We start from the raw sequence: 21,413 nt of genomic DNA, 5'->3' as shown, positions 1-21,413 counted from the left end.
TGAATCGCGCGAAGAAGAAGACGAAGACTCGACAGGGGACGATTGGGTTCTCGACCCACCGCATGAAAAACGTAAGTTTTATGTTTATATGATACATCAAATCGTTAAAATTATCTAACACTTGAAGTTTTGTTTACATGCAGAAGAGCGTCGAGACAGGCGCATTCGAGAGCTTGTTTGCGAACTACAAGCGCCAACATCAGTCCGACAAGTCTGAATGGCTGACTCCTGAAGCCTCCGCACGTTATGTAAGTTTACATTTATTTTTCTTATTTTTCGATTAATATATACTAACTAGTTAATTATATCAGGATCGACTGGTCGCTAGGTTCAACACGTTGCGAGCGGAGGCTGAGCACCAAGGAGCGGACGTTGATATTTCCGTTCTAGAGCAGCAGGCGATCCGCGATATTATGGGTTCGCGGACTGATCACTTGACCGGCGTCGGACGTTTGGTGCCACAGGGAGCACGGATGGCGGCTGAAGTCGCCGAAGTCTACGGTTCGGAGGCTGGGACGTCGCAACCAGGATATGTCTCGCAGGAGGTGTTGGCATCGACCCTCGCCGCGTTCGCCGAGACAATACAGAGTCAGGTGCCCGGCCTCAACCTTAGCTCGTTCATGTCCCAATTTCCGCAGAGTTCGCAGCAGGCTCCGTCATCCCACAGCCAGCAGACTCCGACGGCCGACGTCCACACTCCGACGCCCGACGTCCGCACTCCGACGGGCGGCCAGCAAAGGACTCCCGACGCCAGCCAGCAGACGACGCCCGGCGGACCAAGTCAGTCTACTCCGACGCCGCAGCCTGCAGAACTTCAGCGCCAGCAGAAGAGCGTTTCTCGTCGAGGAGGGGGAAAACGAGTGGCGGGACGACAAAGCAAACGTCGCGACTAGTGGTTTATTAGTTGTTTTGTGTATTTATTATTTACATATTTCTCGATAACCGAAAACGTACGTAACCGGATTTTATATAGTTGTTGATTTGGATAATATAATTTAGTTTTTATATGATTTTTCATTTTACAATTTCACAACCAAAAAACCGTAAAAAATAAATAATTAACGACGAAAAAAAAATTATAATAATAATAATTAGCGACGATAAAATCGTCGCTAAATATCATTCACACAACGTTTTAGCGACGACTTTGTCGTCGCTAATTGGCGCGGGAAAAATTCCCGCGTGAATTAGCGACGACAAAATCGTCGCTAAAACTCTGTTTCACAACGAAAAAAACTTCTCGTCACAACATTTAAAAGTCGTCGCTAATTGACGCGGGATTTTTTCCCGCGGTAATTAGCGACGACAAATTCGTCGCTAATTGTCTGTTTCAAAATGAAAAAAAACTTCAGGTCACAACATTTACGGACGATTTTATCGTCGCTAATATCGTCGCTAAATATTTACCGACGATTAAATCGTCGCTAAATATATTTAGGCACGGCGAATTAGCGACGATTTTTATCGTCGCTAATATCGTCGCTAAATACATTTAGCGATGATTTTAGGGTTATTACCGACGAATAAAATCGTCGGTAAATGTTGTAAATGTTGTAGTGTTGTCTCTGCAGCTTACTCAAAGGAACAGGATCTGAAGTCACAACTCAAGCCCTCAAAGAGTGAAGGTCTGAATGTGAGAGGAAGATCAGAAAAGAAGGAGAAAGGGAAGAGTGGCAAGTCCAAGTCCAAGTCAAGATCAAAGGACAAGAATGTCAGTTGGCATTGCAACAAAGAAGGGCACTGGAGAAGAAACTGCCCTGACAGGAAAAAGGATCAAAAGGATCCAAATCAAGCAAAGCCAAAAGAAGATTCAGCAAATCTCTCAAGTGGATTGCATGAAGCAGAAGTGCTAGCAGTCACTGAAGAAGATCCAATGGAGCAGTGGATCTTGGACACAGGGTGCACTTTCCATATGACACCCAGGAGAGACTGGCTGTTTGACTTTGTGTCAAAGAAGACTGGAAAAGTACTCATGGGAAACAACCAATCCTGTGATGTTCATGGCATTGGCTGTATCAAGATTCAGCAAGATGATGGCTCCTGCAAAATCATCAAAGATGTGAGGTACATTCCAGATCTCAAAAGAAACTTACTATCTCTTGGAGTGTTTGATTCTGCAGGTTACTCCTATAAGGCTCAAGGTGGAGTCCTGAAGATCTTCAAAGGAATTCTGATGGCTCTTAAGGGCAGGCTAGAGAATGGTCTATATGTTCTTGAAGGCAGCACAGTTCTAGGTGAATCAGACTCAGTCCAATCAACCTCAGAGGAGACTGAACTTTGGCACAAGAGACTTGGTCACATGAGCCAAAGAGGGTTACAAGAGCTGTGCAAGCAGGGCCTCATCAGTATCAAGAAAATCAAAGAGTTGACTTTCTGTGAAACGTGTGTTATAGGTAAGGCACACATGCTGAGTTTCACAAAGGCAACTCACAACACAAAAGGTACTCTGGATTACATCCATTCAGATTTATGGGGTTCACCTCAGGTAACTCAGTCTATTTCAAAATGTCAATACTTTATCTCCTTTGTAGATGACTTTTCTAGGAAAGTTTGGATTTATTTTCTGAAAACAAAGGATGAAGCTTTTGACAAGTTTGTTGCCTGGAAAACTCTTATAGAGAACCAGACAAGCAAAAAGGTCAAAAGGCTTAGAACATATAATGGGCTTGAATTTTGCAATAGTGAGTTTGATGACTTTTGTGTGAGAAATGGTATAGCCAGGAAACACACATGTGCATACACCCCTCAGCAGAATGGGGTAGCTGAGAGATTCAACAGAACAATCATGGATAAGGTGATATGTATGCTCTCAAAATCAGGGTTGAGTCAGAGGTTCTGGGCTGAAGCAGCTTCAACAGCATGTTACCTAATCAACAGATCACCAAACTCCTATCTAGAATTCAAGGTGCCAGAAGAGGTATGGTCTGAACACAAACCTAGTTACAATCATCTAAGACCTTTTGGATGTGTGGCTTATGTTCATATCAGCCAAGGTAAATTGAATCCTAGGTCAAGAAAGGGAATTTTCTTAGGATATCCTGATGGTGTTAAGGGATATAGAGTTTGTCTTGTTGATGAAAAGAAGATAGTGATCAGCAGGGATGTTGTTTTTAATGAAAAAGTTTTTTTATAAAACTAACTCTGATCCACAGACAAGTGCACCACTTGATCAGTATATTGCAGGTCAGGAACAGGTACAAACTACCATTAATGACCTACATGAGAACACAAATCAAGGTGGAGAACCACAGAGACAAGATCAGAGAGGCAACATCCCCCAGGATCAAGAGACTCAAGACCCTGAGGATGGTCAGGATGAAGACCTAGTTGAAAATCTTGATGAACTCAGTGATTATCAGTTGGCCAGGGATAGAGTCAGAAGAAAGACCTTTCCACCACCAAGGTTTGCTGAGGCAGATCTCATAGCCTTTGCTCTCAACATTGCAGAAGCCATTGAAGAAGAACCCTCAAGCTACAAAGAAGCACAGAACTGCAGAGAATGAAAAGAATGGCACAAGGCCATGTCAGAGGAGATGAATTCTTTGAACAAGAATCAGACATGGATCTTAGTTGATAGACCTGTGAACAAGAGAATTGTGGGGTGCAAATGGGTCTACAAGCTGAAGCCAGATTTTCCTGGAATTGAGAAAGCTAGATACAAGGCAAGACTAGAGGCAAAAGGGTACTCCCAAGTTGAAGGTATAGACTACCATGAGGTTTTCTCACCTGTGGTAAAACATACTTCAATTAGGCTTATCCTATCATCCACTGCCATGTATGATCTTGAGCTAGAGCAGCTGGATGTAAAAACAGCTTTTCTGCATGGTAAGCTTGATGAAGAGGTTTATATGAGCCAGCCTGAAGGGTTCACAAGAGGAGATAAGGTATGTCTGCTGAAGAAATCTCTATATGGCCTCAAGCAGTCACCAAGACAATGGTACCTGAGATTTGATGACTTCATGAACAAGCAAGGGTTCTCAAGAAGCAAACATGACAACTGTGTGTACTTCACCAAGCTAAAGACTAAAGAGTACATGTATCTACTGATCTATGTAGATGACATGTTGATGGCTTGCAAGAATAGATCTGAAGTTATGAAAATGAAGGCTCAGCTCAATGCAGAGTTTGAGATGAAGGATCTTGGACCAGCTTCAAGAATTCTAGGTATGGACATCACAAGGAACAGGAAGGACAGATGGCTAACTCTTTCACAGAGCAACTATCTCAAGAAGCTTGTGGACTTGTTTGGTCTCAGTGAAGCCAAGAGTGTGTCAGTACCTATTGGAGCACATTTCAAACTCAGATCAGTCACAGATGAAGAAGAAGCTTCAGAATCAAGGTACATGAAGAACGTCCCTTATTCAAGCTGTGTTGGAAGCTGCATGTATGCTATGATCAGTACTCGACCAGATATTGCTTAAGGTGTGAGTCTAATCAGTAGATTCATGAGCAAGCCTGGAAAGCAACACTGGGATGCAGCTAAATGGCTTGTCAGGTACATCAAGGGAAGTCTGGATTTGAAAATGGTGTTCAAGGGCTCAGAGGATCAAAGTTTCACAGTCACTGGATACTGTGACTCAGACTATGCAAGTGACCTTGATAAGAGAAGGTCATTGTCTGGATATGTCTTTACAGTAGGGGGCAACACTGTAAGTTGGAAAGCTTCCTTGCAACATGTGGTGGCTCTTTCAACCACAGAAGCTGAGTACATAGCTCTTACTGAGGCTATCAAGGAAGCAATGTGGCTGAAAGGTTTTGTAAAAGAGCTTGGCTGGGTGAATGATGAGACATCAGTACATTGTGACTCTCAAAGTGCTATCCATCTGTCTAAAAACAGTGTGCACCATGAGAGGACCAAGCATATTGATGTGCGGCTACATTTCATCAAAGAGATCATCAACAGTGATCAAGTCAGAGTCAAGAAGATAGGAACTAAGGTGAATCCTGCAGATATCTTTACAAAACCAGTACCAGTCAGCAAGTTCAAATCTGCGTTGGACTTGCTGAGATTGGTCAAAGCCTGAAGACTTGAAGAAAGGGCGTGAGAGAGGAAGATCCGCAGCTGAGCAGTATGACAAGACAAGGTGGATATTTGTGAACTAATAGTGTCTTATCATTGGTCCACGTCAGCGTTGCAAGAGTCCACACGGTGGATAGCGTAGCAGTGAAGCAAGCGTCGAGTGGTTCGTCTATTAGTTTGTATTTAAGGACCTTTGAGTCATTGTAACTGTTTTATTACTTTTGCTGAATTGAGAGTTGTATTACTGAGAGAAGAAATGAGAGAGCGTTTGAGAACATTGAGCGATTGAGAGTGAAGATCGTTCTGAGATTGTTTTGAGCTCGATCATTGTAACCGGAGTTGGTGATTTCTCTTAGTGGATCGTTTCAGGGCCTCTCACGCCCGAGCTGGATGTAGGATCACTTTGATCCGAACCAGGATAATCGCTTGTGTCCCTAGTTCTCTTCATTCTGTTTGTCTATCTGTTTTTCTCGCTGAGTTCTTGATTGCTTGCGTAGGAAGTTTCGATCGCGAAACTGGTTTATTTGGATAATCGTTTAGATCGTTGGTTTAATCCGCTGTTTTGCTCTAACACCTAGTATATATTTGAAGGTAGAGTGTTATTTTTGTAATTCCAATGAAAAATGATCAGATGAGTTAAATTCACTAGCAAACTCTTACCTGTTGGCAAACCTTTTCTTCTTGATCATCGGTAAACGATACTTATATGTTTTTTACCATTCTAATTATATGTGGTATGTCTCTGCCGGTATCATTGCTTTGGGTATTATATTCAATATTACCAACTTTAAATATTTCTAAACTGATGTTGACCTTGTTATTATTTGTGTTATATACAATAAATTGGACATTATTAACTATAAACTATGATTTTTATGTTTATAGACACACACACAGACATATATAATATATAGATTATTTCATCAAACAACTATTTTATTTTTTTTAATTATTATTGTTATTATTACTAGATCAGCCTGGGGAAATATGGCTTGATTGGTGGAGCAAATATAATTGTAGTGCTATAAGATTAATAATAAGAGGCTAAAAAATGACCATGCATCAAGAAAATATAAACCCCTACCTTCTCATTATTCTTTTCTATTATCAACTTGGAAATTAACCATCAAGTAATTTTTTTATTCCAAGGGAGACAAGAACCGAGGCGACAATCACAAAGTCCGGTGCGAACAACGTTCCAGCAACAATCATAGCGACACCGATCTTGGTCTCTTCTCTGGACGTAGGCGTCGATGTAGTGCGAGTTTCCAGGCCACTCCACGCGACAAAAAAAGAGGGTGGTTCTGATCAAGAAATTGGGGTTGAACCTGAACTTGTAGCTTCCGTTCGGGGGCACGGAATGTCGGCCTAGATCGTCGTTCTTTGACTTGCAATGGACTACGAGCGTCGCTCCGTTGCCCAACTTGTTATTCATGGTAACGATAGTGCCGATCCGCGGAGGAGGTATCTTAATCAGCTCTTGGCTAACAGTGCCTGAGATCATGAGCCCAAATAATAACCCCAATGTGAATGTCACAACATAGATGGTGTTGAAATTATAGATCGACATGAAACTAGTAGTAGTAATGATAATAGTAATTCACTTGTGTGTGGCTTATTTGTTTATGTATCAACTTATTCATATATAATGTCATTCCACATATATATGGTTGGTATTTATAGAGTTGCTTACCATTAAAAACCCTATCTTGTGAATGTTTGGATTCGCAAATTAAATAATTTCTTTATTTCGTGGTGCTCTAACGTATGCCCCAAAAATTAGTAGTTTATTTAAGAAGAGATAGATGTGACCTTTGTATTTTTATTTCTTTGATAAATGTCTACTTTTTGATTTATAATCTGTACGCAGTTAATTTTATATCAATCATAAATAATTTAAGGGTCTATTAAATATATAGCTATATTTACAATTTGAAATTGCTATTTAGCTAACAGTTGGTGTAAATATTTGGTTAGTAACCACATTCACGTATTTACACGCGTAAATTGACGTAAATACTCACTTTTTTTTTTATTTCAATGAAAGAGTAAATCAAAAATGTCACGTCATGTTTGCGGCTATTTATCAAATGTTGGCTATATAGTAATCCCAAACGTCTAAATTGACTAAGTTATCTAATTTTTTGATAATTTAAATTATATTACGTTTTCAATGTTAAAATGCTCGTCCCGTCGAAATATTCATATTGGTACTAGATTTATTAAAGTAGAAGCCTTGATAAAGGAAACGATAAAGGAACCGTCAAAGCTAGCCGTGGCCATCCTCTATATATGGTGCTCATCAGTGTCGCCTTTTGAACTATGAACTACCGTCATTAACAAGCTGCATCACCAAATCTCAGTCGATTCCTCCATCAGGCTTGTCTATGATGCTATTTTTTCGACTTGCAATGCTTTCAACGAAGGACGAAATCAGGAATCTAAACAAAGGGTTCATATGTTAAACAAAAGTTATGGAGGGCTGATTTATATAACTTTGGGATAAAAAAAATTAAAAGAAAGTGGAGGCTCTATTGGCTCTGTGCCTGGTTTCAACGATAACATTTTTAAATTTTTGTCCTAGAACTACTAACTGTACGGTGTGCTCTTGCCAAGTATGAAACCACTGATTAATGAAATCTTAGGCACTCTTTCCGCTTTAGAGATTTTCCCGTTGGGTTTTCTTTGAAGAGATTTTAATGAGGCTTCATTTAAATAAAAAAACCAAGAATATGTTTATTTTTATCCTTGAAATTTATATTTTTTCTGATTTAATACAAAAACCTTTAGTTTTTAATTTAATACATAAAAGATCATACTAAATCTTACTTGAACACGATTACTTAAACTGGGCTTATGGAAGGAAGTGGAAATCAACTTCCATAGGACACGGAATTTCGTGTTTGACTGGAAAAAATTATTCTTTCCAATGTTGACCGGAATTCCACTCACTATGGAAGGGAAATTTTCATTTTCATACATATAAAAAATAATAATTAAAATAAATACATTTTTAAAGGATTAAAATGTAATATTTTTTAAATAAGGACTAGAATGTAAAGTGAGAAAATGAAGAGTAATTTAGTTTTTTAAACACATAAAATCTTTCAAATTATATATAAATTTATATATGAAAACTACATATTAAAACTATATTACAAAGAAGAACAAAAAAAAGTGGAGAAAACCATAATTTTTACTAAATTCATATATTAAAACTATATACTAAAATTATATATGAAAATTAAATTAAAAAAATATAATAAAACAAATATATATTAATATTGTATGGGAGTTAGAGTAGTTGAAGAGAGTAGGAGAATAAATTATATGAGAAAGTTGTGAGAAAATAATGTGAATGTGAGTAATATTTATAGAAGAAGAAAAATGAATCGTTAAAAAATAAAAGAATATAACAAAAGTTAAAATAAGTAATGGAATTCCACCCCATTTGTATTCCAAATGCCTACGTTTATGATTACTTCATCAATTACTATTATTATGATCGCCATCACCAGATCAGCCTGGGGCATCTGGCTTGATTTTTGGAGCAAATATTTGTAGTGCTATAAGAGAGGCTCAAACAATAATGACCACCAAGAGTAATTAATTAAAAACCTTATAATTAAGCTTCTCATTATTCAATTATATTTCTATTATCAACATACATAGAAATCAACGATCAAGTGATTTTACATGCCAAGGGATACAATAACCAGTGTGACAGTCACAAGCTCCAGTGGGAACAATGTTCCAGCAACAGTCCCTGCGACAGCGATCCTGGTCTTTTTTCTGGTCGTAGGCGTCGACGTAGTGCGAGTTTCCAGGCCATTCAATCTTGCAAAAGAAGAGTGTGGTGGCAATGAAGAAATTGGGGTGGAAACTGAACTTGTAGCCCTTGCCCGGTGCCAAGAAATGTCGACCAAGATCGTTTTCCTTTGACTTGCAATGGACTGAAAGCGTAGCTCCGCTGAACAACTTGTTGTTGATGGTGACGGCGGTGGGGGGCCGCGGTTGAGGTAACTTACTCACCTCTTGGCTTACAGCGCCTGAGATCATGAGCCCTAATAATAACCCCGTTGTGATTGTCACAGCATACTTTGTGTTCAAACCATAGTTTGACATGATCATAGTAATACTTGTGAGGATTATTTGTTTATGTATGAGATTATTGAGTTGTGTTTTCCTTGTTGGTATTTATAGAGTTGCTTACCATTATAAAGCATATCTTGTGTTTATTTTTGGATTCGTTAATTAAATGATTCCCTGATTTGATGATACATACATATATATATATATACATATATATATATATATATATGCCTAAATTAGTAGTTTATTTAAGAAGAGATCCATGAGATTTTGTGGGATTTTCTCATTTGTGTGTGTGTGTATGTGTGAAAATTGCACATACGCTCTGTAGTTTTTATTTACAGAAAATTAGTCAAATAAGACATCGAAAGTCTAAGAATTGTTAGATATTCAATCTTTTGTAATTTTTTTTGTAAATAGTCATCTCAACTTATTTACGACACTCAAAAAGACAAAATTACCCAAAAACATTCCCGCTTATTTTGGGTTTTTTTTTCTTCTTCTTTTTAGTACCGTAAATAAGTTGAGGTGACTATTTACAGAAAATTAACAAAAAATTGGCTATTATATAAAACGCTATAAGTCAAATGACTATATAGCTTAAAGACAAAGCTTATGTAGTTTTTTTCTAAAGAAAATGTACACATGTTTAAAAAATTATTGACAAATGTATATTCTTAAACCGCCGCTTAATTATCACACGATATTATTTGAAATTTTGTCCTAGAACAAGTAACGGTGTGGCCCATGCTCTTGCCAAGTATGGGATTCAAATTTTTGAACACTATTTAGTAGCCAGGATTTCCAATTGTATTCAGCACCTCGTTGTAACAAGACCAGTGATTAATGAAATTTAATGCATTCTTTCCTCATCAGAGATTTTTCCATTGGTTTTTGTGAAAAAAAAAAAAAAAATTTAAATGAGGCTTCGAGGAAAAAAAACAAGGGTTCATTAGGAAAATAATCAACTTAAACGTTTGATATTGTTAAATAGTTAACGTTTGGTAAATCATAGGTAAATAGCAATTTTCATGTATTTACAGACGTAAATCTTATATAAATAGTCACCTCCACATAGCAGGCCATGTCATTATTTACGGTTATTTACCTAAGATTTACCAAACGTTGGCTATTTAGCAATGTCAAACGTTTAAGTTGGTTATTTTCCTAATGTTTTGAAAAAAACAATATATTTGTTTTTATCTTTGAAAGTTATATTTTTCTGATTTAATACCCAAGCGTTTAATTTTTAATTTAAACATAGGAGATAATAATACTATATCTTACTAGAAATTGAGTACACTTCATCAACAATTATTATTATCTTATTAAAAATTTATAACTAATCAAGCCACATCAAACTTAATGTTTTCAACATAGCTAACGTTTCGGATTTATTTAATAAATAGCCACGTTGATTAGTTAGCACTTTAATAAATAATTTAAAATTCCTAATATAACGTTGTGCGGTTTTTAAATTTTCTGAATTAATTACTTTTCATTTGTTAATTATTCAAAAAGTTGACTACTATTTATATAGCAATAAATTATTACATTTATTCTCTCTCTCTCTCTCTCTCTCTTTTTTAATCCCCCTCTCTACTTTTTTTTAATCCCTCTCCCTCTTTCTATTTCTCTTACGCCATTTTTATACTGAGATTATATATTATGCTCTTTTCTCTTCGTTGAGTGTCCATTTTTATCAATATGTCTTCTTGGTTCTTATTGAGCCTCTTGGAATCCATTATTGAATGGCTGTTTTACTTTGCTTTTTTGTTTTTTGGTTGATATATACTACTTTTTTCTTCAAATTAAGCACATTGATAATCATTTGTTATTTATGCTACTATTTGTGACACACGTACGTATGTGATAAATTTTTTATTTTCTCTAAAATTTTGGGTTCAGTGAACAGCGAAGTTCTTTGTCGGACACCAAAGTTCACCGGCCAATGGAGATGTAGAAGCACCGTGTATCGAAGAAGAAGAGGAGGCCGTTGGAGGGCTCGCCGGGCGATTTGTGCATCCCCGGGAAAACAATGTCGGAGAGGAACGTTTTGCACGAGAGAAATAAAGATTTATTAATTAATTGAAATCGGTTTGTATGTTTTCATTTTTTTTTAATCGTAGTAAAGTTTTGTTAATTGATGTTTTTTGGTCAAGTTTTACTTTTTAATCTTGTATAGTTAATTATTGTAAATTTTTCATTAATAATTTTTAATTATTGTTAATATGCAGACTTCTTCATCTTCTTCTACAAGTTTTTTTTTCCTTGTATTTCTTCTACATGTGGCCGTCTTCATCGTGTTCTTTAGGGTTTTTTTTTCAAACTCGTATATTTTTCAATATAACTTTTTTTTCAGAAATCAATATGCGTGTATTAGGAAGAAGTTATCTATTTCCCTAATTTTCTGTTATTATTATTATTATGTTCGTCATCACTACAGAGGCTCAAACATAAATGAGCACCAAGAGTAAACAAACCATAGCTTCTCATTATTTATTTCTATTATCAACTTAGGAATCACCCATCAAGTGATTTTACATGCCAAGGGATACAATAACCAGAGCGACAGTCACAAGCTCCAGCGGGACCAATGTTCCAGCAACAGTTAATGTGACAGCGATCCTGGTCTTTTTTCTGGTCGTAGACGTTGATGTAGTGCGAGTTTCCAGGCCATTCCATGCGGCAAAAGAAGAGGGTTGTGATAGTGAAGAAATTGGGGTTGAACCTGAACTTGTAGCTTCCGTTCGGTGGCAAGGAATGTCGACCGAGATCGTCGTCCTTTGACTTGCAATGGACTACGAGCCTAGCTCCGTTACCCAACTTGTTGTTGATTGTCACGATGGTGCCGAGAGGCTGACGAGGTATGTTTATCAGCTCTTGGCTAACAACGCCTGAGATCATGAGCCCTAATAATAACCCCATTGTGATTGTGACAGCATAGTTGAAACCATAGTTGGACATGATCGATCCTTGTAATAATAATACTAATAATATTGTTAGGATTGTTTGTTTTATGTATGAGATTAATAAGATGTGTTTTCCTTGTCCATATATATTGTTGGTATATATAGAGTTGCTTATCCTTACAAAACATATCTTGTATTTAATCTGTTCGGATTCGTTAATTAAATAACTCCTTGATTTGGTGGTATATGACTAAATTAGTAGTTTTCTTAAAGATATATCAATTGTATTCATCACCTCATTGTAATGACCAATGATTAATGAAATTTTATGCACTCTTTCCTCTCCAGAGATTTTTTTCGTCAGTTTTCATGAAAAAAAGTTTTAAATGAGAGAAAAAAACAACAATAATATATTTATTTTTATCCGTGTGAAAGATTTTTTTTTGTTTTTTTTTTTTTTCTGATTTCATACCCAAGCCTTTAGTTTTTAATTTAAACATAGGAGATAATCATAGTATATCTTACGAGATATTGAGTACTTCATCAACAATTAATTATAATTACTATTACTATTATTAATATTATTATTATTATTATTACATCAGCCTGGGGCATCTGGCTTGATTTGTGAATATTTGTAGTGCTATAAAATTCTTAATATAGGAAAGATCAATGCATAAGTTATTTAATTTTTTGAATTTTTAATTCGAATTATATAGTTATTTTATATTTTTACGACCCCTTAAAATTTATAAATTAGCTTTCCCTACAAAATAAATTCATTAAAAACCCCACCCTAAGTAGTTAGGAGTCTGATCACTCCGTCCCTATTTGTAGTGCTATAAAATAAATGGAGAGGCTCAAACAAAAACGACAATCAAGAATAAAACAAGCCTTAGCTTCTTCTCATTATTTAATTATTTCTATAATCAGCATATATATAGAAATCAAGCATGAAGTGATTATTTATTCCAAGGGATACAATAACCAGAGTGACAGTCACAAGCTCCGGTGGGAACAATGTTCCAGCAACAGTCGCTGTGACAGCGATCTTGGTCTCTTTTCTGGACGTAGGCGTCGATGTAGCGCGAGTTTCCAGGCCATTCAATCTGGCAGAAGAAGAGTGTGGTGGAAATGAAGAAATTTGGGTGGAAACTGAACCTGTAGCCTTCGGTCGGTGCCAAGAAATGTCGACCGAGATCGTTGTCCTTTGACTTGCAATGGACTATGATAATCGCTCCGATGTTCATCTTGTTGTTGATGGTCACGGCGGTTGGGTCCCGCGGATTGGATATCTTTATCGGCTCTTCGCTAATTACAGCGCCTGAGATCATGAGCCCTAATGATAACCAAATAATTGTGATTGTCACAACATAGTTTGTGTTGATCAAACCATACATGATCATAGTAATATAGTTATAATATTTCACTTGTGTGGCTTATTTGTTAATGTGTGAGCTTATTCGAATATGTTGTCCTTGTCCATATGTTGTTGGTATTTATAGAGTTGCTTACCGTTACAATTCATATATTTTTACGTTTGGATTCGTTGAATAATAAAGAATTCCTTTATTTCATGGTATTTATGTATATTTATGCCCCTAAAATTAGTAGTATAGTTAAGAAGAGATCAAGGTGATCCTGTGGGGTTTTCTCCTTTGTGTGCGTGTGCACATAATCTTCGGTATCAAAATAATATTTCAAATATTTACATTAGTATCAAATTTATAAAAAAAAATAGTGGTCTTGACTAAAAATAATGCGTTATTTTAGTCTTTATGAAAGTAATAATAGTATTTGTGGGGGTAAAGTTCTACCTCTTTAATAAAACGGCATTGGACCGTCAAGCCAATAATCCTGTTTTGTGAAACGACCCATTAAATAATCAAATGACTTGAGATTTCAGTTGTTTATTGTTTGTCGTCAAAAGAATAATTTGAGTCTGACCCAAATTCAATTACGAACTCAAGATGCCTTCACCAAGGATCACGATGAGGTGGCAATTTAAATGAAGGAGCGATGTGGCAAAAAAAAAAAGCAATGAAGGGTGAAATCGCCAACACGTGTCTCGAAAGATATCGCACATCGTCGTAGTATAAATTGTCTCATTCAGAGAAGATTTGCACATTCTTTTTCTCTATTATCATTTACATCTCTCTCTTTTTCTCTCAATTGTATTCTTGAGTTTGTCAATTGTATCTCAACCAAGTGTACTTGAGATCGGATATCCAATAAAATCATTTACATTTTTATTTATTTTTCACATATATAATTAAAAGTAATTTATATCCATTTCTATACGACGCATTTGAGATCCACAAATAAATTAAATCAAATCAAACACCTAAATCCTAAATTATTTTTTTCATGATTGAGGCTCATAAACGACATCAACAATATTTACATGAGTAAAATCGTGATCATAAGTTTTGATATACGTTACAATTGGAACTTGTATCAAGTTATTTCGTCTTTATTTTGAATTAATACGAAAACCACGTAGTACACTCTTCCAAAAAACCAATTAAAAAAGTTCAAATTTAACAGTCAAGTACTGTGTTGCGAAAATCCAATAGTTGATAAAGTTTTTTTGTGCATTGTATATTAATGCAAAAAGAAAATTGAGCGTTTGAAATGGTGCATTAAATTCATTAACTTAACTTTTAAACATTAAAGCTATATATCATAGTTCACGCTCACTTAAATACATCGAGCAACCCGCTAGAAAGCGCGGGAATACAGCTTGTCACGTATCAAATGCAAAACAAGTAAACAACCATCAGATAACCTCAAAAGGCAAAAAAAAAAAAAATAATAATAAAAACGACAATTGTATCAAACAAAAAATCGGGAAATGGGCAATAAATGCCATTTTCTCCAGAAAATCAAACACCACCTTATAGCAAAACGACATTGTATAATCACAGGCAAAACGATAGTAATACATTAAACGACAGGAAATATAACAGAAAACGACAACAAAACATCTTAATGTAAATGACGACAATAAAACTCCCCACATCCCCCCATCCATTGCCTTGATTTCTAGGTTATTTGCTCCACAGCCAATCTGGCTCTCCACCTTTGCTTTTATCCGACTCGGGCGACCGTGTCGGGGTTTGGCGATAAGGCAAAGAGGGACTGGTTGTGAGACATCAGAGAACTGGGACAGGACATTGTCTCTCTGCTCCACCCGAGCGTCGCTCTCCAGCCAAGCCTCGCCGGAGTTTCTCGGGCGTCACCGCTATCCCAAGCAGAGGCTCCACGGACGGGACGGGTAACTAATACGCGCGACCGCACTAGCGAGCTTCTGAGAGGGACGGATCAGCCGCAAGACTCCGGCGGCGACTGGGGAATGCGACGGCGGGCCGACGGTGGAGTCAAAACGAAACCCTAGGAAGGGAATTAGAGAGACTATCAACTTGAGTTTCGGGTATCTAGGGTTTATACTGTAATCGACTTTGATGGATGGAATGGGACGAGACTTGTCTCTCCGCAGCGAATCTCTCTCTCCACCGGCGCTTTTAGCCCATCGCCGACACGCTCTTCTCAGGCGTCTCCGCAGAAGCTCCGATGGTCCAGCGGTAGGGTTGTGTTGGGATTTTGACCTCGTCACTTCGTCCAGTCGAGCTCGTCACTTCGAGCAGTCAAGCTCGTCACCTCGTCGAGTCGAGCTCTCGTCACCTCGTCGAGTTCGTCAGTTCGCCCAAACGTGTTGGGTTAACTCTGTCAAAACCTCTCTCTCCCGAAACAGAAAACGAAAAATAAAAGAAGGAACACAAGATTTATAGTGGTTCACTTTCAAAGAGAAAGCTACGTCCACTTTGCCGCTGCAATACTATAAACCCAATTGGGAAAGTTTACAAGTACACGTGTTTCTATTTTTGGGTACAAAGGAATACAACACATAGCATCTTTTATATATATACTAAAGAATTGTACAAAGTTACTATCCCTAACCGATGTGAGACTTTTTCCAATTCCTTAGATTAGGCTCCACACTAACATCCACCACCAACAATCTCCCACTTGGAGACTAATCTCATCACGCGTCTCCTTCTTGCAGCGGCGACTCAACTCATCAGACGAGGAGTCCAACTGAGGTCGAGCACAACCTCAGTTTGTCATACGGCACAGACTTCGTAAACATGTCGGCGGGATTCTGACTCCCTGCGATTTTCTCAAGTACCAATATACCATCTTCCAGAGCCGACCTGATGAAGTGGTATCTCAGCTGTATATGCTTGGTCCTCGCATGATACACTAGGTTCTTCGCCAACTGAATGGCGCTTTGGCTGTCACTGTACAACACACTCCCTTCATGGTCTTGATCCAGCTCGCCCAGAAACGTCTGCAGCCATATCATCTCCTTCGTGGCCTCGGTGATGGTCACGTACTCTGCTTCGCAGCTCGACAAGGCAACAATCTTCTATAACCTCGACACCTAACTGATAGCCGTCCCTCCGAGTGTGTAAACGTAACCGGACGTGCTCTTTCTACTGTCGATGTCGCCCCCATTGTCAGCATCGACGTAACCTTGAAGTCCCAGTTCGGACTTCCTGAATACCAATGCCGAGGTCGAGCTGCCTTTCAGATATCGGAGGATCCACTTCACCGCCTCCCAGTGCTCTCTCCCCGGGTTACTCATGAACCTGCTCACAACTCCCACTGCATGAGCAATGTCCGGCCTCGTGCACACCATTGCGTACATCAAGCTTCCGATGGTCGAAGCATAAAGGATCTTGTCCATGTACGCCAGCTCGTCCTCTGTCACTGGCGACTGTTGCTTGGACAATTTGAAGTGGCTGGCCAGCGGCGAGCTGACCGACCTCGTATCCTCCATGTTGAAGCGTTGGAGCACCTTCTTCACGTACTCCTCATGTGAGAGCTCGATGCTCTCTCTCATCCTCTTGATCCTCATCCCGAGAATCTGCTTCGCGGCTCCTAGATCCTTCATCGCGAACTCTTCGGACAATCTCTTCTTCAGCTCGTCGATCTCATGTAGGTTAGCACCTACGATCAGCATGTCGTCGACGTAGAGCAGAAGAATCACATAGGAGTCTTCAAGTCTCTTGAAGTAACAGCAGTGGTCGGCCTCACACCTGCCGAACTCAGCTCGCTTCATGAAGATGTCGAACTTCTTGTACCACTGCCGTGGAGTTTGCTTCAGCCCGTAGAGACTCTTCTGGAGCTTGCACACGAGCTCCTCTCTTCCTTTCACCTCGAAACCTTCGGGTTGCCTCATATAGATCTCTTCGTCGAGATCACCGTGAAGAAATGCGGTCTTCACGTCCATCTGTTGCAGATGCAGATTTTCCTTGGCCACCAACCCCAGCACGGTTCTAATCGTCACGAGCTTGATGACCGGAGAGAAGATTTCTGTGAAATCGATTCCCTCATTCTGCTGGAAACTTTTCACCACCAGCCTCGCCTTGAACCGTTGGCTTCCATTGCTCTCCTCCTTTATCTGGTACACCCACTTGTTGTGCAGTGCTTTCTTCCCAGCTGGTAACTCCGCCAGCTCCCAAGTATGATTCGTGATCAATGAATCCATCTCGTCCTTCATGGCGATCTCCCACTTGGTCGAGGCGTCGACCTCCATAGCCTCTTCATAGCATTTCGGCTCTCCTCTGTCGGTAAGGAGGATGTAGTTGAGAGACGGAGAAAACTTGTGTACCGGTTTTCTGACTCTTGTCGATCTCCGCAGCTCGGTGATCGGAGTCTGCTGATTCACCTCGAGCTCGGTGTTATCAGAGCTTCTAGGTTTGCAGTTTCTTGTTGAAACGGAGTGCGGCTTGTGGAGAAGAAGCGAAGTAGAAAAACGATGGGAGGCGATGGGTTTAGAGCCGATGGTTCAGGAGACTGGGAGTTTGGGTTGGGCTTGCGATGTGGAAGGAGAATCTCTCTGTGTGGTGACCTCGCGATGGTGTGCCTTGTGTCGAAAGTCTTCCTGACAATGATGCCGGTCAGGCGGCGGGTCCCGTTAGCGTCCAAACGGCGGTACAAGATGATTTCGCTTGAGGGAAGGACATGTGTATGTGGTCCTTGGTTTGAGGGAATGATTGTTGGGATGCAAACCAAAGTCCCACATCGGAAGTGAATACAAAGAATGCATTGGATATAAGAGACCCACCTAACTACACTAGTATGAGGCCTTTTGGGAAGGAAACCCAAAAACAAATCTGTGCGGACTTGAGCCCAAAGCGGACAATATCATACTAAGGTGGGTGGCAGCCCAACACGGTGGAGGAACTCGGCCCTAACAGGTTGAGACCTGGTGGTGGACAGGCTCTGCAGAAGATTGAAAACCCCACTGCCGAACATGGAGATCGTCTACGCGAGCTCGGCCTTGCGAATCCGGGGACGGCGTCGGGGTTTGGTGGCAAGGCAGAGAGAGCGATTCGGAGGGAGCGAGAAGAGACGACCATTTTTTCCCCAAGGAAAACAAAGAATTTTGCGAACTCAAACGGTGAAGGTAAGAGATAGCCCTTTTATAACAACTTCAGACTTGGTGCCCAATTAACTCTCGCTTAAATCTTACGCTATTGGATTGTATTTTCATCCGACGGTTGTAACTAGAGTTTAATATGGGAACTTGCAAGGAATAGCTGATATAACGGGATTATAATCGTTAATTCGCACCGTCATTAATGGCGTTTTTTTGTTGTGGACCTTCTTGGCTATTTGACTATCACTTGTTAAATATTTTTTACATTTTTTTTTTTAAATCGGGCATTGATTTAATATATTCACACACTTTCTTCGCAAACTTTATTTCTTTGAGTTCAATATATAAACTTATCCTTTCTTAGTTTTTAAGCACAAAAAAGAGAGTATAATACATGGTAATGCAAAGAAATGGCAATTGTATAATTAATCTTTATGATAAACAAACCAAGAAGCTACAATAAATAAATAATATTGTCCAACGAACTGCTTAGTATTCACTTTAAGACAATAGTTGAAAGTTAAGTTGTAGCCCCCCCCAATGTCGATAATGGGTTTAGAATTTGTTTCTCCTGATTAAATTATATTTCAAGGTACATATTTTTGTTAGAAAAATTAAGGTTTTGCTAGACTATAAAAATTGGTCACTAGATTATATTTTCGTTAGAAAAATTAAGGCTATGTTAGACTCTAAAAATATTGGTCACTAGATTAGTAAATAGATAATATATTTGTTTCGGAACTAAAAGTGAAACAATATTTAAAAACCGAAAACGAAATAGTTAAAACTGGATTCTTACTAAACCCTAGAGATTGTATATAATTTAATACTGGATGGTCTAATGTGCAGCGGCTGTTGATGTCGATTTCAACAATCTCAAATTATAATATGATATATATTTGATTTATTTAAGTACGGGTCTCAAAAGACGTCTCGTGTAAGAAACAAAAGGAATTGAAAAAGAAATGGATGGAAACGAATATAAGAACTTAATACTTTTATTGATAATCAAATGTATTACAATCAGAGGACGAAGTGCCGGACTCAAACATGCGAACTCAGAGAAGAAAAAAGAGAGAGAGAGATTGAGTACAAAATGTGAGTGTTCGTGTGTGCGAAAATCAACATATCAGCTTTTATTTATAGCAGGAGAGGATTCGTTAAAGCGGACACGTGTCGATTAGTTCGGCTCTGCTACGTCGATAGTCGAATTTATCTCAGATTCGGTCTTCGCGGCGAGATCTTCTATTTGATCAAGACTGATTCTTTCGACTGGGTCAACATGGCTGACTAATCCTTTCTTTGACGAATTGGGCTTCTATATGGGCTCAGTTCGACCTTTAGGGGTCGAGCTGGGCCCAGATAAGTCCTGAGGGTCGGGTTGGATTTGCTGTTGGGCTTTGGTCGAACCGAAGCCCAACTTGAATGATTTTAATTTTGGAAAATTGATTTTTAACCCCCACAATTAGCCCCCGAGTATTTTGAAAATGTTTCGAATATTTTTTTAAAATACTTGAGCAAAACTTTCGAAATCTCGGAATAAAAGGGGAGAAAATTTTTGAATTTTCCCTTTTGGCGTGTGGAGCGCATATCCGAAACGCTTTCGACACGTGGCGCAATGTCAGCCGCGCTCCAGCAGTCGAAATCGAAGAGTCGGATGTCATTTATTATTTTATATTATTTTAACTGACCGAATATTTGATTTGATTCGTAATCATTACATATTATCGGAATTTGGTTTAATATAAATGGTTATAAATAAGTGTAATTCGAAAAGACTTCTTACTTCATTTATATTTCGAATAGCTTCGGCGTAAAGGTAACTTCTCACTTCTTTCACTTTCTTCGAAATACTTATTTCTTTTCTCTCGTAGACTTTCGGCTTTTTCGTAAATTCGGCTTTGAATTTCCTTCCGTTCGGTCTGCGAACTCAAACAGATTCATATTTTTTAAACACTTCGCCTTCAGTTCGGTTAGCGAACTCAAACGAACTTCAAACCTCCAAATACTTAAACATTAAATGTCTGGGTCCGGGGTTCCTCAGTCAGGACCCAATCCCTTGGGTAATGAGAACATCCTCATGCCTTCGGCTGTCAAGAGCTCGGACCTTCCAGGCATCCGACACAAATACAAGATAGCCCCCAAGATCGGGATTCTCCTTCCACCACCGTTCGCTACTGCAGATACCCTAGTCGAGGGGTACTGCTGTATTTATGAGGTTTGGTTGGAATCGTGTGGACTTCGGTTCCCGATCCACTCTCTTCTCTTCGACGTCGTCGAAGCTCTCGGGCTAACTCTACCCCAGATTTTCCCCAACTCTACCCCAGAATATCACACGGCCTATGAATTTTTCACATTATAAAATTTACCTGAATTTTTCAGAAATATTTTTTTTAGCATCTGGATTATTTCGCATATAACAATTTTTTTTATTCATTTTATAATACAAAATTCCTTTTTTTCAATCAAATATCGACTTCTTAATTTGAAACTGTTAATTGTTAACAATAAAATAAAAACTAAATAAAACTGTTAAAATAAATATATATATATATATATATATATATATATATATATATATATATATATAAATGAAAGCTTTAATCAAGTAAGCTTGGTTAGTTTTTATTTTTGTTATTATTTTTAAACTTAAATCGACGTATTAAAATTTGTTTCTTTCACGGTACTGGTGTGGTATAGGATTTGGTCCTTTTTAGCAAAACGAGTTTATGGGCCTTGTAGGGACCGAGCTCGCGGCTGAAACGCGCCGAGATGGGCTTGATCGACCTAGCCCATGATGGGCCTTAATTTTTTACACAAATTTAATTTTTTTTTCCTCTTATTTCATCGTAAAAAGTTACAAATTAGTCCTCCCCTGATTTTTTTTTTCATTTAAACCCCACTTAAGTTTACAGTCTAGCTCCATCCTAACCCAGCCTAT

The 21,413-nt window shown here is 38.5% G+C and overlaps 4 protein-coding genes across 4 annotated transcripts; 1 reads left to right on the top strand and 3 right to left on the bottom strand.

The window, feature by feature from the left end:
* The first annotated feature begins 21 nt into the window (after positions 1 to 21).
* Positions 22 to 970, top strand: LOC149406327 (uncharacterized). Its single transcript, XM_089629200.1, has 3 exons — positions 22 to 71; positions 144 to 248; positions 312 to 970. Exons 1-3 carry the CDS (start codon positions 63 to 65, stop codon positions 891 to 893), a joined length of 696 nt encoding a protein of 231 aa, XP_089485326.1. The 5' UTR covers positions 22 to 62; the 3' UTR covers positions 894 to 970.
* Positions 971 to 5,987: 5,017 nt separating this feature from the next.
* On the bottom strand, positions 5,988 to 10,420 carry LOC149406326 (uncharacterized). Its single transcript, XM_089612140.1, has 5 exons — positions 10,373 to 10,420; positions 9,813 to 9,835; positions 8,737 to 9,206; positions 6,241 to 6,514; positions 5,988 to 6,042 (listed from the first exon to the last, which is right to left on the bottom strand). The coding sequence occupies exons 1-5, from the start codon at positions 10,418 to 10,420 to the stop codon at positions 5,988 to 5,990; spliced, it is 870 nt and encodes a 289-aa protein (XP_089468266.1).
* Positions 10,421 to 11,635: 1,215 nt separating this feature from the next.
* Positions 11,636 to 12,079, bottom strand: LOC149406325 (S-protein homolog 4-like). Its single transcript, XM_089612117.1, has one exon. It carries the CDS (start codon positions 12,077 to 12,079, stop codon positions 11,636 to 11,638), a length of 444 nt encoding a protein of 147 aa, XP_089468243.1.
* A 907-nt stretch (positions 12,080 to 12,986) lies between these two features.
* LOC149406324 (S-protein homolog 5-like) lies at positions 12,987 to 13,424 on the bottom strand. The gene has a single exon (XM_089612105.1). It carries the CDS (start codon positions 13,422 to 13,424, stop codon positions 12,987 to 12,989), a length of 438 nt encoding a protein of 145 aa, XP_089468231.1.
* Positions 13,425 to 21,413: the final 7,989 nt, after the last annotated feature.

This window comes from Urtica dioica, chromosome 1 (genome assembly GCF_054948205.1).
Source record: "Urtica dioica subsp. dioica isolate 48M chromosome 1, U.dioica_male_clone48M_v1_H2, whole genome shotgun sequence".
In the NCBI taxonomy this organism is placed as follows: Eukaryota; Viridiplantae; Streptophyta; class Magnoliopsida; order Rosales; family Urticaceae; genus Urtica; species Urtica dioica.
The sequence above is the reverse complement of the archived record's forward strand: the minus strand, read 5'-3'. Positions and strand labels throughout refer to the sequence as shown.